The 13,695-nt window shown below is 50.2% G+C and overlaps 1 protein-coding gene across 1 annotated transcript in view; it reads right to left on the reverse strand.

The window, feature by feature from the left end:
* DNER (delta/notch like EGF repeat containing) overlaps positions 1-13,695 on the reverse strand; it is a 337,797-nt gene that overhangs the window by 98,724 nt on the left and 225,378 nt on the right. Inside the window, exon 7 of the mRNA XM_055122261.1 lies at positions 9,078-9,191. Coding sequence (XP_054978236.1) covers positions 9,078-9,191 — 114 coding nt within the window. The remainder of the gene's footprint in view (positions 1-9,077; positions 9,192-13,695) is intronic.

The raw sequence follows: 13,695 nt of genomic DNA on the forward strand, positions 1-13,695 counted from the left end.
GATGTGTTGTAGATGTGCGATTTCACAGCTTTTGAACACGTGCCCTCCATGGGTGCCTCCTGGATTCCACTACCCCCTACACATACACACACACGCACACACACACACACACACACACACACACACACACACACACACACACCCCAAGGCCCACTGAAGTCCAGACCCTTCCTGGGAGCCAATTAGAAGGGCTAAGGGGCTTGTCTGCAACACGGTCAACCTGATTTTGATCCCCGGCACCCCACAGGGTCTCCTGAGCGTGCCAGGAGTGATCTCTGAGCACAGGGTCAGGAGTAAGCCCACGCACTGCCAGGTTGGGCCCCAAATAAACAAACAAAAACCAACAAACCAAATAAACATACTATTGAGACACAGGTCCAGGGGAGGATCAACAGAGGGTAGCCGGAAGGAAATACTCAGGTGTCAAAGGTGAGATGAAGGACAATCCCATTTATTTTATTTTATTTTGTTATATTTTTGATTTGGGTCCCACCCTGCAGTGCTTGGAGCACAATCCTGGCTCTACGCTCAGACATCATACCTGGAGGGTCTTGGGGGACCCAAGGGTGTGCTGGGGATTGAACCTTGGGTCAGTCACATGCAAAGCAAGGGCCCTATCCACTGGACCATCCAAAATAAAAAAAGAGTGGTACTATGAAAGTCTTCTCTACAAAAATCATTTGAAACAACAAGATGGATTTATTGTCTCCAAGATGAGCTCTCAAATGATCAGATGTGAGTCAAAGGCTTGGAGGAACAGGAGCTTAAAGCTAAATCTACTTGACATCATTCGGGAGCAGGGACAATGACCAGAAGGGACCAACCCTGACTCACCGAGGTGACTAACTCTCCTTCGTCACCAGCACCAGCGACATCACTAGCATTAATACCACACACGCCATTCACCACGCACAGCAACGAGGACTTCTTCCTGATCTTCAATTCCATTTATGAAGGATGAAGGGTATCCATTATCACAGCATTTGCTAAACCAGAGTTTCCTAAGTACTTGGCCTACCACCCTCATTTCAGAAAAAGAAAAAAAAAATAACCTCACTCAGTGCCCCCTGTGAATAGACCTTCTTTAAGCAACAGAGAGCGCATTGTACCCAAGGCTACTGTCACCTCCTGGATGAGTCCTGAACCCCCTAGGAGACAGTATCACCCACTTGGGGAAGCACCGGGATCCCAGAGAGGCAAGATAGCTCTAAAAGAGATTGGTCTGGTCTTTAAACCCAAGCAATGGGGCCCCAAGGCCCATGCTGGTCTCCTGACTCAGGTGGCCAGTCTGTTAAGAGGACACCAGCCCCCCACATGTGGCAGTGGGCTTCCAAGGGACAGGATCTGTGATGTCCTGAGCTGGACCAGAAGATGTGAGTCTCCGGAGGCCTGCAAGACTGGCCTCCACAGTGTGTGCACAGGGATCTGAGATAATCCTGGGGTGTTGGTGATGTCCTTAATTTTTTTTTTTTGAATCACCATGAGAACAGTTACAAAGCTCTCAGGTTTAAGTCTCAGTCATACAATGAACAAACACTCATCCCTTCACCAATGCACATGTTCCACCACCAAGAACCCCAGTATACCCCCATCCCCACCCCCACCCTGCCTGTGTGGCAGATGATTTTCACTTAACTCTCTCTTCTTTTTTTGCTTTTTGGATCACACCCAGCAATGCCCAGGGGTTACTCCTGGCTCATGCACTCAGAAATTACTCCTGGTGATGCTTGGGGGACCATATGGGATGTCAGGAATCTAACCCAGGTCGGCCGCGTGCAAAGCGAACACCTTACCCGCTGTACTATCACTCCGGCCCCTCACTTTACTCTCTCTTTACTTTGATTAGATTCAATGTTTTGACAGAAAACCCATTATTATTATTATTTGGAATTTTCCCCCAACAATCAGACCTGCCAAAAAAGGCATCATTTGATAATTTGTTTTCTATTGCTGATAATGAAGAGCACATGATGTCACGTGGCTGAGCGGTATTGGATTTCTGGTATTTTAGCAATGAAGTCCAGAGGAATTTCTGCCAGAAGCCGCTGGGTTCTGAAATTGGTTTGTGTGCCTCTGGGACCATGGCTGTTCAGGAGCAGAGGAGCCGTTCGTGGGCTGCTGCTTGGGGTCTCGTCTGGGCAGGGTGCAGCGACGGTTCCGCTCCCACATCCTGAGATTCCCCAAGCACCCCGTCAGTCACTGCAAACTCATACCTCTGTCCAATAGGCTCTGAAAGATGGCAGTCACCATGCTGCCGCTGAAGGGAGAAGGTGGAAGGGATAACACCTTCCCCCCACTTCCCCCCGCACCCTGCGGCAGCACGGGGCCGTAGCTTAGTTCACAGTCTAGAAGCATTCCTGCCAGAGGTTACTGGGTTCTGAAATTGGTTTGGGTGCCTCTGGGATCATGGCCGTTCAGGAGCGGAGGAGCCGTTCATGGGCGGCTACTCAATCTCATTAAATTTGACGGTAATATTGCACTGTCTGTCACTGTCACTATCATCCCTAAGTTCATCAATTTGCTTGAGCGGGCACCAGTAACGTCTCCATTGCGAGACTTGTTGTGACTGTTTTTGGCATATCAAATACTCCACAGGTAGCTTGCCAGACTCTGCCATGAGGGCGGGATACTCTCAGTAGCTTGCTGGGCTTTCCAAGAGGGATGGGGGAATCGAACCTGGGTCAGCCACGTGCAAGGCAAATGTCCTTCCCACTGTGCTATCGCTCCATTCAATGGTAATATTAATATTCATTAATTAATACTATCTTATTATAAGCAGTGGAATGCAAAGAAAATTGGAAATCCATTGCGTTAGACCAGAGAGACAGAACGAGATTAAGGCACTCACCTTGCATGCCTCTGACCCTGGTCCAATTCCCAGTACCCCAGATGCTCCCCCCGAGGTCCCCCAGACCAGGAGTGTGATCCCTGAACGCAGAGCCAGGAGTAAGCCCTGAGGAGCACTGGGTGTGGCCCTAAACCAAACAAACAAAAATCCAGTGTCTGGAATAGTCATTTTCTCCAAGTAGCCAATGAAGCCACCCTGCCCACTGTCCACCTTCTCCAACAGGAAGTAGGAGGAAGGGGGTTGACCTCAGAGATGCACCCTCCACAACGCCAACAGAAGCACTGACACTGGGGCCTGGCTCCCCGCTCTCTTAACCCTTCCGGATCTCTCTTCCTCCCTTATTATCTTACATGACTTTCGGCCTCCAATTCCCCGGGGCTGAAAATGAAAATGAAAATGCTGGAGCCAAGCTCAGGACGAGACAGGAATACTCAGGTTTTATTTATAGATGCATATAAACATATTCAAATCTTTAAGCCTCCGTATTTAAATACCAATAGGCAGTGATTGTAAGTCTATATAATTAGACGTCTTCGGAATTAAAATGCACTTACTCTAATATTCCAGGATCTCAATGTTCTATGGGAAACAGAAAGACAACGTAAAGAGTAAATAGACCGGCAAGAAAAATCAGGCTTCCAATTACTTCTCTTTGTGCTTATCCTTCAACAAGTTAAACAGAAGCAAACATTGGTGATGAAACACTTTGCTTCCTCCTTGCCTCTCTGATACCGAGAATCGGAAGCTGCAGCTTTGCAAAGATAGGTCTAAAGTGGAGTAAAAGGTCAAACAGGGCGACGGCACAGGGGTAAGGGTGCAGGCCTAGCCAGGGTCCTGCTGGGGTTCAATTCTGGACACTGTCAGGGCCCACAAACACGGCTGGGCAGAGCATCTAAGAGGCACAATCCTGGGCCCTTGTGTTGAGCCAACAGCCCATGTGGCTGAGAATTGGGCAGGGAACATTGCTTGGGAACACACACACACACACACACACACACTCTCTCTCTCTCTCTCTCTCATATTTAAAAGGAAGTAACCAGAAAGATAGTATGGGGTAAATGTACAGGTCTTGCATGAGGCCAACCCAATTTGGTCCCTGACACGTGGTGCCCCACTGTACCCCCCCCCCGAGCATTTCCAGGAGGGCACTGGAGGCCCTGAGCCTCTTCAGGGTGCTGTCTTATCAGGCCTCACATTGACCCAATGGCCAGTGAAGCTGAGAGGGGTCCCCTAGCTTCCTGAGCACCGCTTGGGAGAACCTCCTCCTTCAAATAAATAAATAAATAAATAAAGGCATTTAAAAGAACCGCAGCTGCGTGGCAGAGGTGAAGCACCTGAGCAGAAAAGTGGCCACTCTCCAGGGAGGGTTACAGGAGCCTCTCGCCAGGCGCCTCGAGGGCGGGTGGGATGGCAAAGGTTCTTGCAGCGCTTGGAGAGGAGAGGAGGAGAGCACAGGAGGGAGTCACACAGGCTAAGAGCCTGAGTGTGGACGGAGTTCACCAGACTAACCCGGTGGAGAAAGAAATAAACATTCTTGAGACAGGGGGTGGGGGGAGAGAGAGAGAGACAGAGAGACAGAGACAGATAGGATGAGAGAGACAGAGATGGAGACAGAGACAGAGACACAGAGAGAATGAGAGAGACAGAGACACAGAGAGAGACAGAGACACAGAGAGAGAATGAGAAAGAGACACAGAGAGACAGAGAGATGGAGAGATGGAGACAGAGACAGAGTCACAGAGAGATGGAGACAGAGACAGAGACACAGAGACACAGAGAGACAGAGAGACAGAGACAGAGAGAATGACAGAGACAGAGAGAATGAGAGAGACAGAGGCAGAGAGACAGAGACACAAAGAGAGAGAGAGAGAGAGAGAGAGAGAAGGAAAATGCCTTTCATAGAGGCAGGCTGGGGGAGAGTGGCAGGAGGGAAACTGAGGACACTGTTGTTGAGAAGCTCACACTGGCAGAGGGGCGGGTGTTGGGATCTGTATGCCTGAAACCCCACCAGGATCAGCTCTGTAACTCTGCATCTCACGGTGACTCAATAAATTTTTTTTTAAAAAATGAAGAAATGAACATTCTCCAAATTCAAGAAGACCTTTAGCAGAGAGATTTAGAAGTTTCCGAACCCAACAGTTTCAGTCTTATGAGGACCACCAGGGGTGAAATAAATCGCACCAACACTGACCAAGATTATCCTGAAGGACGGAACAAGTGGCATTTATCCTGAAGAACTGAATGAGAGAGTCTAGGACGCGGGTTTAGAATTTGAGTGCTGGGGCTGGAGCAATAGCACAGCGGGTAGGGCGTTTGCCTTGCACACGGCAGACTCGGGCTCAATTCCCAGCATCCCCTATGGTCCCCAAGCACCGCCAGGAGTAATTCTGAGTGTAGAGCCAGGAGTAACTCAGCTAAAAAAAATTAAATAAATAAATTTTAAAAATTCGAAGGCCAAGTGGTCGCCAGAGTTGAAATGTGTCGCTCCGCTCTCAGTCCTTCACCGAGGAGGGCTCCACTTCCAGGCTCCAGGCGCCTCCATCATCCTTCTGGTGTGATCCTCCTCAGTCCCATCACCAAGATTTGGGACCCCACCCCTCCTCCGAAAGGACCCCTCTGCTCTTTCCCCCCACCCAGCAGGAACCAGCAAAGCCAAGTCCAGGAACTGATTTGTTTTCAAATTTATTTTAGTTACTCACAGTCCACACACAAGTGAGCCACAACCTGTCCTTCCCCCAAATCACCAAAAAGCCAACAGTACTGGGCAGGGGCCAGAGAGATAGTACAGCAGGTAGTGCGTTTACCTAGCGCGTTTGCCTTGCACGCGGCTGACCCAGGTTCGATTCCCAGCATCCCATAGGGCCCCCCAAGCACCACCAGGAGTCATTCCTGACTGCATGAGCCAGGAGGAACCCCTGAGCATCGCCAGGTGTGACCCAAAAAGCGGAAAAAAAAAGAAATAATGGGAAAAATCTCTGACTGAAGGTTCCAAACCACCCTATCGGCCCTTATCTGCGCAGGCTTCAGTGAAGGCAAAACTGTTGGAACGTCTCCTGCAAAGACGAGGGGGACGTTTCTACCCTGTCAGGTCTAGACTGTCACCCTTCCCTGGGCTTCATCCAGACAGCAGGGAGGAATGGCGGGGTCTGTTCCCGGGTTAAACGGCCCTGTCCGAGCCCACGTCTCCGCGCCTGGTCCTGGACCCACTTTTTTCACTTCCGGACCCCCAGAGCCACCGCCCGGCTGGTCTCCCACTAGGGTGTTAGCAGGGTCTCCCAAAGCGCACGCGGCCCGAGCATCCCCTCCTCCTCTCCCCTCCCCCGCCCATGTCTCTCCAAGAACAGCGTCACCAGCCTGCCCGCCCACCCCTGCCCAGGTCCTCTGCACCCCCAGGGACCCTGCCTCCCACCCTGGAACCCTCGTCCTCCCCTCCCCCACGGGACTTCCACATGGCCCACGTTTCTCCTTCCCACGCGTGTCTCTCCCCACGCGCCACTCCTCTGGGCTCCAGACTGAGGCTCTCGGACCCTTGCTGGGGTTCACTGATGTCTCGGAAATTAAGCGGCATCCCCCAGGGGCGAGGGATGGTCCTTTCCCGGGCTCCCTTTCTCCCAGTCTGTAAAAGCCTGGGTGCAGGCAGAAACGCCCCTGTCACCAGCTTGCCACGGCGGGGTGGGGTGGGGGGGGGGCGACTGTGCACAGAGCAGGCCGGGCGAGCCTTCTGCCTGGAATGACGGGCTCAGCTGAGCGTCCGGACCCTGCTCCGTTTGGCCTACACACCCTAGCACCCGGCAGGAAGCAATGGCACATTCTGAACAACCGGGAAAACAAAGGCCAAGAGAAAGCAAAGTCCCTGGGTTTTAGTTCCAGAACCAGCCTCTGTCACCCCAGGGCGGCTTTTGGATCAAACTCCACCCCCGTGTGCTCTCCTCTTAGCTCTGGGAGCGAGCAAAGCTGTACAATATGGAAAGCACAGCTGAGGGGGTTCCAGAGTTCTCGCACCATCAGTTTCCTCTGATCCCAGATGGCCCAAGGAAGGAAACAGGACTTCCAGCCCTCACCCATCACCCCCCAAGGAGGTACCTGACAGGGAGGGACTAAGTAAGCATCACCAGCCGCCAGTCAGCCTGTGGGCTGGAAACCCGTCTGGGTTCCCAGCACAGTCACGATGGAAGCCAGGAGACCACTGACTCGGGCAGCAGCCATGGGCAGACTGGGGGAAGAGTCACAGAGGGGCAATGTACCTGGCCACCAGCGCCCCCACCCGTCCTAGGTTGAAGACATGAAGACATCGGGCTCTAGTGGCCAGCCTGCAGATGTGGAAAGATGAGAAAGCACCCGTTCTTCTGCCTCAGTCCTACCTGCCGTCCATGGGCCAGAACACAGGACAGGGGCTGGCCACGGATGTAAGAAGGTTCAAGGTCACTAGCTTAAGAGACACAAGAATGGGCCGGAGCGATAGCACAGCGGGTAGAGCGTTTGCCTTGCACGTGGCTGACCCAGGTTCGATCCCCAACATCCCATATGGTCCCCCAAGCACTGCCAGGAGTAATTCCTGAGTGCATGAGCTAGGAGTAACCCCTGAGCATCACTGGCTGTGACCCCAAAATAAAGAGAGAGAGAGAGAGAGAGAGAGAGAGAGAGAGAGAGAGAGAGAGAGAGAGAGAGAGAGAGAGAGAGAGAGAGAGAGAGAGAGAGAGAGAGAGAGAGAGAGAGAGAAAGAAAGAGGTGCAGGGCCATCCCGACACACTAACTGTCCTGTAACCACACATACTGGAGACGGCGAGAACTGAGCTGGCCACACCCCTGTGCTCTGGCCCTGTCCAGGCAATGGGGGTTAGGGGGAGGGTGGGGGGCACACACAGAACATTCAAATCAGAAATGAGCAGAAGGCCGCACTGGTCACTGGTGCTACTCCCAGCAGCCGTGGGACTTGGGAGTATGAGGAAGTCAACGGTCTGTCATCAATACTCCCCTCCCAGACAGGGTTCGGGGCAATTCTGGGACAGAGATCTTTCCTTGCAAGCTCAGACTGAGCGCTTCACCCCTGCAGACGATGCCATTCTGTTTCACGAATGTCTTGTGTGTGGATCAGGAGCTTACATGCTGGTTTTAAGTGGGGAGAGAAACTCTAATATCATGTTCCTCTTAGGACATGAAAGGTTTAAAGTAATCCCTTCCGTAACATCCCTCCAAGCAGTCACGAGAACAAAAACTTCCTCCAAGTACAAATTTTTTTTCTTGAATACTAGCTCAGTAGCTATGATTAGCTGCGGCCTTTCCCTCTGGGTAAAACTGCTCCAAGTGTAAAACTGGTTTGCAAATAAAAGGAGCACCACAGTCGGGACTGTCCAGATGACCTGAATTTTGTCAAACATTAAAAAATTGAATTAGGGCTGGAGTGATAGGACAGCGCGTAGGACATTTTCCTCGCACGTGACCAACCCAGGTTCAATTCCCAACATCCCATATGGTTCCCTGAGCACCACCAGGAGTGACTCCTGAGAGCAGAGCCAGGAGCTAAAAAATTGATTTAAAAGCAAAAACAAGGACTGGGGATTAAGAGAGGAAATCTGGGAGCACTGGTGGAGGGAAGTTGACACTGGTGACAGGATTAGTGATGGGACACTGTGTGTCAAAACCCTAACTATGAGTAATTCTGTAGTTCATGGTCTTTTAATAAAATAGAATTTTGGAAAATAAAAAAAAGCAGGATGGTAAGATGGTACAGGGGTGCCCTGAGCACTGCCATGGTGGAGCCAGGGGTCACTGAACATGAATTTCTGAGAGGAGCCTCTAGATGCTCTGAGCACTTTCTGGGATTCCCCCCAAATGAAATAAAACCTGAAGCAGGTGAAGTTTATTTTAATTTTTTTTTGTGCAAACAGTATCAAAATTCAGTGGACCTCAGTGTGTAGATGAAGTGAATTCTGACTTGTACTTTTTATTAAAATAGAAGTCATTACAAGTGAAATTTTACCATTTGGAGAAAAGAAGACTCAGTTAATGATATTGACTTTTTTTCCTGTACAAATCACAGAATCACTAGTTTACTAGTTTTCTATTAAGTTTTCAAGCTTTTGGAGCATTGAGCTAAAATAAAAGGCCATCTATCTTGCTGTTCAAGAAGCAGCAAAATCAAAAAGCTCTTTTGGATAATGTTTTTTTCTAAAGTGGAAAAGCAGATTAAATGAGTTTCTGGTTGAAATCGGGAGAGGAAAGTGCTTACCTTCTGGGCACTGGCAGCTGAATCCACCGAGATCCGAGATGCATGTTCCCCCATTTCTGCAGGGGTCCAGGACACAATAGTCAATCTTGGATTGACAGCGCTCTCCAGTGTAACCTGGACAAAACAAGAGAAGCAGCTATAAGGTCTGTCACTCAGACTCCTGTGTGAATTGGAGTCAGTAGGCCAAATAAGTTTAGGAACTTTTAAGGAATGCAGCACCTTGAACCCCATCATTAGAAAGATCTTAAAACTGTGGCCTCAGTGTCAAAAAAAAAAATCCTGGAAAAGAGTCATACTCTAATTAGATCGTCCATCAGAGGTGCATATTCCTAGCAGACAGAGTATCAGATTTGTGAACTTCAAAGGTTTTTAGAGAAAAGTTTGACAATCACTCTATCACTGTATCACCGTCATCCTGTTGTTCGTCAATTTACTCGAGCGGGCACCAGTGACATCTCTATTCCTCCTGTCCCTGAGATTTTAGCAGCCTCTCCATATTTATCTTTCCCAACGATTGGAGGCTCTTTCAGGGTCAGGGGAACGAGACCTATCCTTACTGTTTTTGGCATATCGAATATGCCACAGGTAACTTGCCAGGCTCTACCTGTGCAGATGGGATACTCTTGGTAGCTTGCCAGGCTCCCCGATATATAGATATATATATACATATATATATACATACACACACATATATATACATATATAGATATATACTATATATACATACATATATATATACATACATATATTACTCTATGATTTGTTGCCTACTGTCTGAACTCCATCAAATATGGTGTGGTAATTATGGAAAATGGGTAGGAAGTGTCTAATAATGTGTCACTTTCTTTAAACGTTTTACAAGCTTCAATGCAGATGCCAGGACAGAGCCTCAACACCTACAAACACAAGGTCCATGGAATTCCTTCCAGGTACCTCAAAGCTTCATGATTTCCTGACGAAGCATCTTAGAGTCAATTTCACCTTACAAATCCTCTGGCATGCACCACTGACTAAACATTTCTTAAAAGATCACTTTCAATGGCTTCTTTAATTAGCGTTTGGTCTCACTGACAAATGCAGTTTTAAACTATCTATATTAAAATCCATAGTTTCTTCTTAAGAACCACAGTAATCTGCTATCCACAAGCCTTCCTGAGGTTATTCCATCAGCCTCAATGAAGAAACATGATTAATTAAACCTCTTTGCACAGTGAATCTGGATTAGGAGTATTTCCGTCTAAGAGGCTGGTCCACATTCACGGTGTTTGGGGTGCCTGGGATGGTCACAGTGATCTTGGGGGTCCCACTGGCACAGATTGGAAGAAATACTGACGTCTCCCACTGCCTGAGATAGTCCAAAAGAACAGCCTGTTCCCACCCAAACGCCAAAAGGTTTTGCTCCAAGGAGAAAAACTGACTAGGGGATTAACTGCTCTATCATTGTTCTGCATTCCTGAGCTTTAAAGCTTTTTTAATAAGGACTTTTAATGATGTGAGAAACATGAACCTAAAAAGAGAAAGACCAGAGGTAACTGGCTAGACCTGTAAAGTGTACTCTGGCATGCCGGTGGGCTGGGTATGAAGAGATGAAGCCAGCTGGGAGGGTGGCAGGGAAGCGAGAGGCAGAACTGGGATGGTGCAGGATCACTGAACATCCCTAGGGGAAGCCAGTTAACCTGCCACTAGCCAGGCCCTGCCCGTGGGTTGGCTTAATGGAGACTTGATGTAGACAATGTAGACATTGTCGACTCCTGACCAGATATTCTCAGCCTCTGGACCTTACGAGTTGGAAGTTCCAGGGCACCATTGCTGCCCACCAGGATCCCACCAGGTGGATGCAGAGAGGAAACTCCAAGGCCAGAAGCCAAATGTCCCAGGGCTGGCTACAGGGGCTGTAAAACTCCAGAGGATCACTGCGTGGACCCCAACATGCAGGGAGCTCAGTGCAGGAACAAGACAAGTCTCCAGGCCCTGATCCCCGTGTAACATGCTCAGCTGGATACACTCGTTCCTTCCTTGGTCTTCTGCTGTGTGCTCTCCTGACCAGGAGGGACAGAAGATAGGGAGGAATAAAGAGCCTTCAAAGCTTCACCTGCCCGATTGCCGTCTGTCCTGCTGGACGTTAGCGTCTTCCTTGGAGAATAAAGGAATGCAGGTGCCCTTCGGAAGTTTTTCCTTTGCTTGTCAAAATGGGTCACCTCGGGAACACACAGTAGGTGATGTTGAAATGAGGCAGAAACGGTGTCCATCTTAGCTTGTGGGGAATACAATGGAGGTTGCTCCATGTCTGTTCTGGGAGAACTGGCTCTGGCTCAGCCACATAAACAGGCATTTGAGCTCAAAGACCTAGGCCATAGAGTCCAGTTGGGTAAGGTAGAGAGGAAGCAGGAAAAGACCTAGGCCATAGAGTCTAGGTTGGGTAAGGTAGAGAGGAAGCAGGAAAAGACCTAGGCCATAGAGTCTAGGTTGGGTAAGGTAGAGAGGAAGCAGGAAAAGACCTAGGCCATAGAGTCTAGGCTGGGTAAGGTAGAGAGGAAGCAGGAAAAGACCTAGGCCATAGAGTCTAGGTTGGGTAAGGTAGAGAGGAAGCAGGAAAAGACCTAGGCCATAGAATCTAGGTTGGGTAAGGTAGAGAGGAAGCTGGTAAAGATCTAGGCCATAGAGTCCAGGTTCGGAAGGGCAGAGAGGAAGTAGGAACAGGGAGAATGTCATTCAGCTGCTTTTGAAAATGCAGAGAGCTGTGACCTTTTTTCCAATTCCCCCTTGATCAAAGTCTATATTTAATTCAGGAGGCAATTAAATATCAGTCACTGTGGAGCGTTGATTCAGCCCCTCCTTGGAGCCAAATCACAGCCTACAGGGTACCTGGTCCGTCCCAAAGCCACCGCCACAGAATGGCTTATGCTGTCTGGGTACAAGCAACAGTGAGAGCCACTTGCAGTGGCCTCCTGGCCCTTGTTCCTCCGTCTCTCCCAAAATCCACCCTACAGTCCCCCTGGGAGGAGCCAGAGAGGTCTTTCTAAGACATAAATCTTTGCTAATTACTCCCAGTATATAGGCCCTCCCAGTAACTCTCCCTGAGACCAGAATTAAACCCAAACACTACAGTATTCTGGCCCACCCAGTGACTCGCCCTAAGTTCAGAACTAAACCCAAACGCTCCCTCGACAGCTACAAAGCACAACCCCTCTGGCCCTGCCCCTCCCCCTTTGTCTGCATCTCCTGGAGCCTTGGCCTCTCACCCCCCAGTCCCCAGCTCTGTTCCTCTGCTCTCACCTGGCCGGGGCTGTAGCACAACAGCAGAGCACCTGCCTTGCATGCAGGAGGCCTTGGGTTCAATCCCCAGCATCAACAAAACAAAATGCCAAGCATAATGGTGAGCTCAGGGCTCCACCCAGTGGTGTGGCAGGGGTGAGGTCAGGACAATTAGGGTCCATGCCCTAGAAATGACCTGGAAGAGAAAGCCACAAACTGGATGTGTGGCAGGCCTCCTTGAACTGAAGCACCTCTGCAAATAAAGAGGCAGAGACTGAAAATGGGTTAGCTAGGGGCTGGAGAGAGCTCAGTGGGATGAGCACATGCTTTTAGGGCATACTTGGCTTGCGGGAGGTCCCCGTGTGATCCCTGGCACCACATGGTCCCCCAGGACTGCCCCTGAGCACAGAGCCTAGAGTAGCCCCTGTGCACTGCCTGGTATGGCCCCAACAAAATAAGCATCACATCTAGAAGTTTCTTTCTCCCAAACTCTTTTCTGGAGCCTTCTGCCCCACCCCTATCAGCACCAACTGGGTACTTTGTCCTACTAATCACCGAACCCTCCGCTGAAGCAATAAATGAACTTGCTTAAAGCTTTGGCCCGAAAACCAACCAGCTCCATTAGCGCCTCTCTCGGCAATCAATTCCCGAACAGCATGGGTGAAATGGGCTAGTTACGCTTGTCCTAGCACACTACATGAAGATAAATCCATTGTGGCTCGGCTCTTTAGAAACCTTTCATCTTAGAGCTGAGAGATGGTCCAAGAGTTTGAGGTACATATACCTTGCAAGCTGCTGACCCTGGCTCACTCCCCAGCACCACATGCTCTGCCCCTCCCCCCCCACCCCCCACCCCCCCCCCGCCAAGTATCCCCAGGAAGTATCCCCAGGGGCAGTGCCCTGCAGGCTCTGAGCATGCCCAGTCAGGCCAGCCCAGGACTCCCCAGCACCTCGGGCCTCACATACAATGCACTGGCCTGGTTGGCTGAGAAATGCTGGGACAGGCTCCGGGGTCCCCTGAACACTGTCAACGCCCAACCCACCCCTCACCCCTGGGCAAAAAAAAAAAAAAAAAAACACCAACCTATGATCTCAAAAATGTGCTCTGGAATCCTCCTTTGCCTGAGGTGGCCTCTCTTTCCCATTTGGGAAACTTGGCAATGGAGCTATTTCCCCCACTAAGGTCAGCCTCCAGCGCACAGGGCGGGTGGGGGTGGGGGTGGGAGGGGTGGATACAGATGATTCCTCCAGCCGCAGGGCTGCCCCCTCCCAGACCCCTGTCGGGGCACAGACCCGTTCCCTTCACAGCAGCATCCAGCCTGGAAGTCCCCTAGGACAGAGTCGAGAAACCCTCATTTAAATC

The sequence above is a fragment of the Sorex araneus genome, chromosome X (assembly GCF_027595985.1).
Source record: "Sorex araneus isolate mSorAra2 chromosome X, mSorAra2.pri, whole genome shotgun sequence".
NCBI classification, from domain to species: domain Eukaryota; kingdom Metazoa; phylum Chordata; class Mammalia; order Eulipotyphla; family Soricidae; genus Sorex; species Sorex araneus.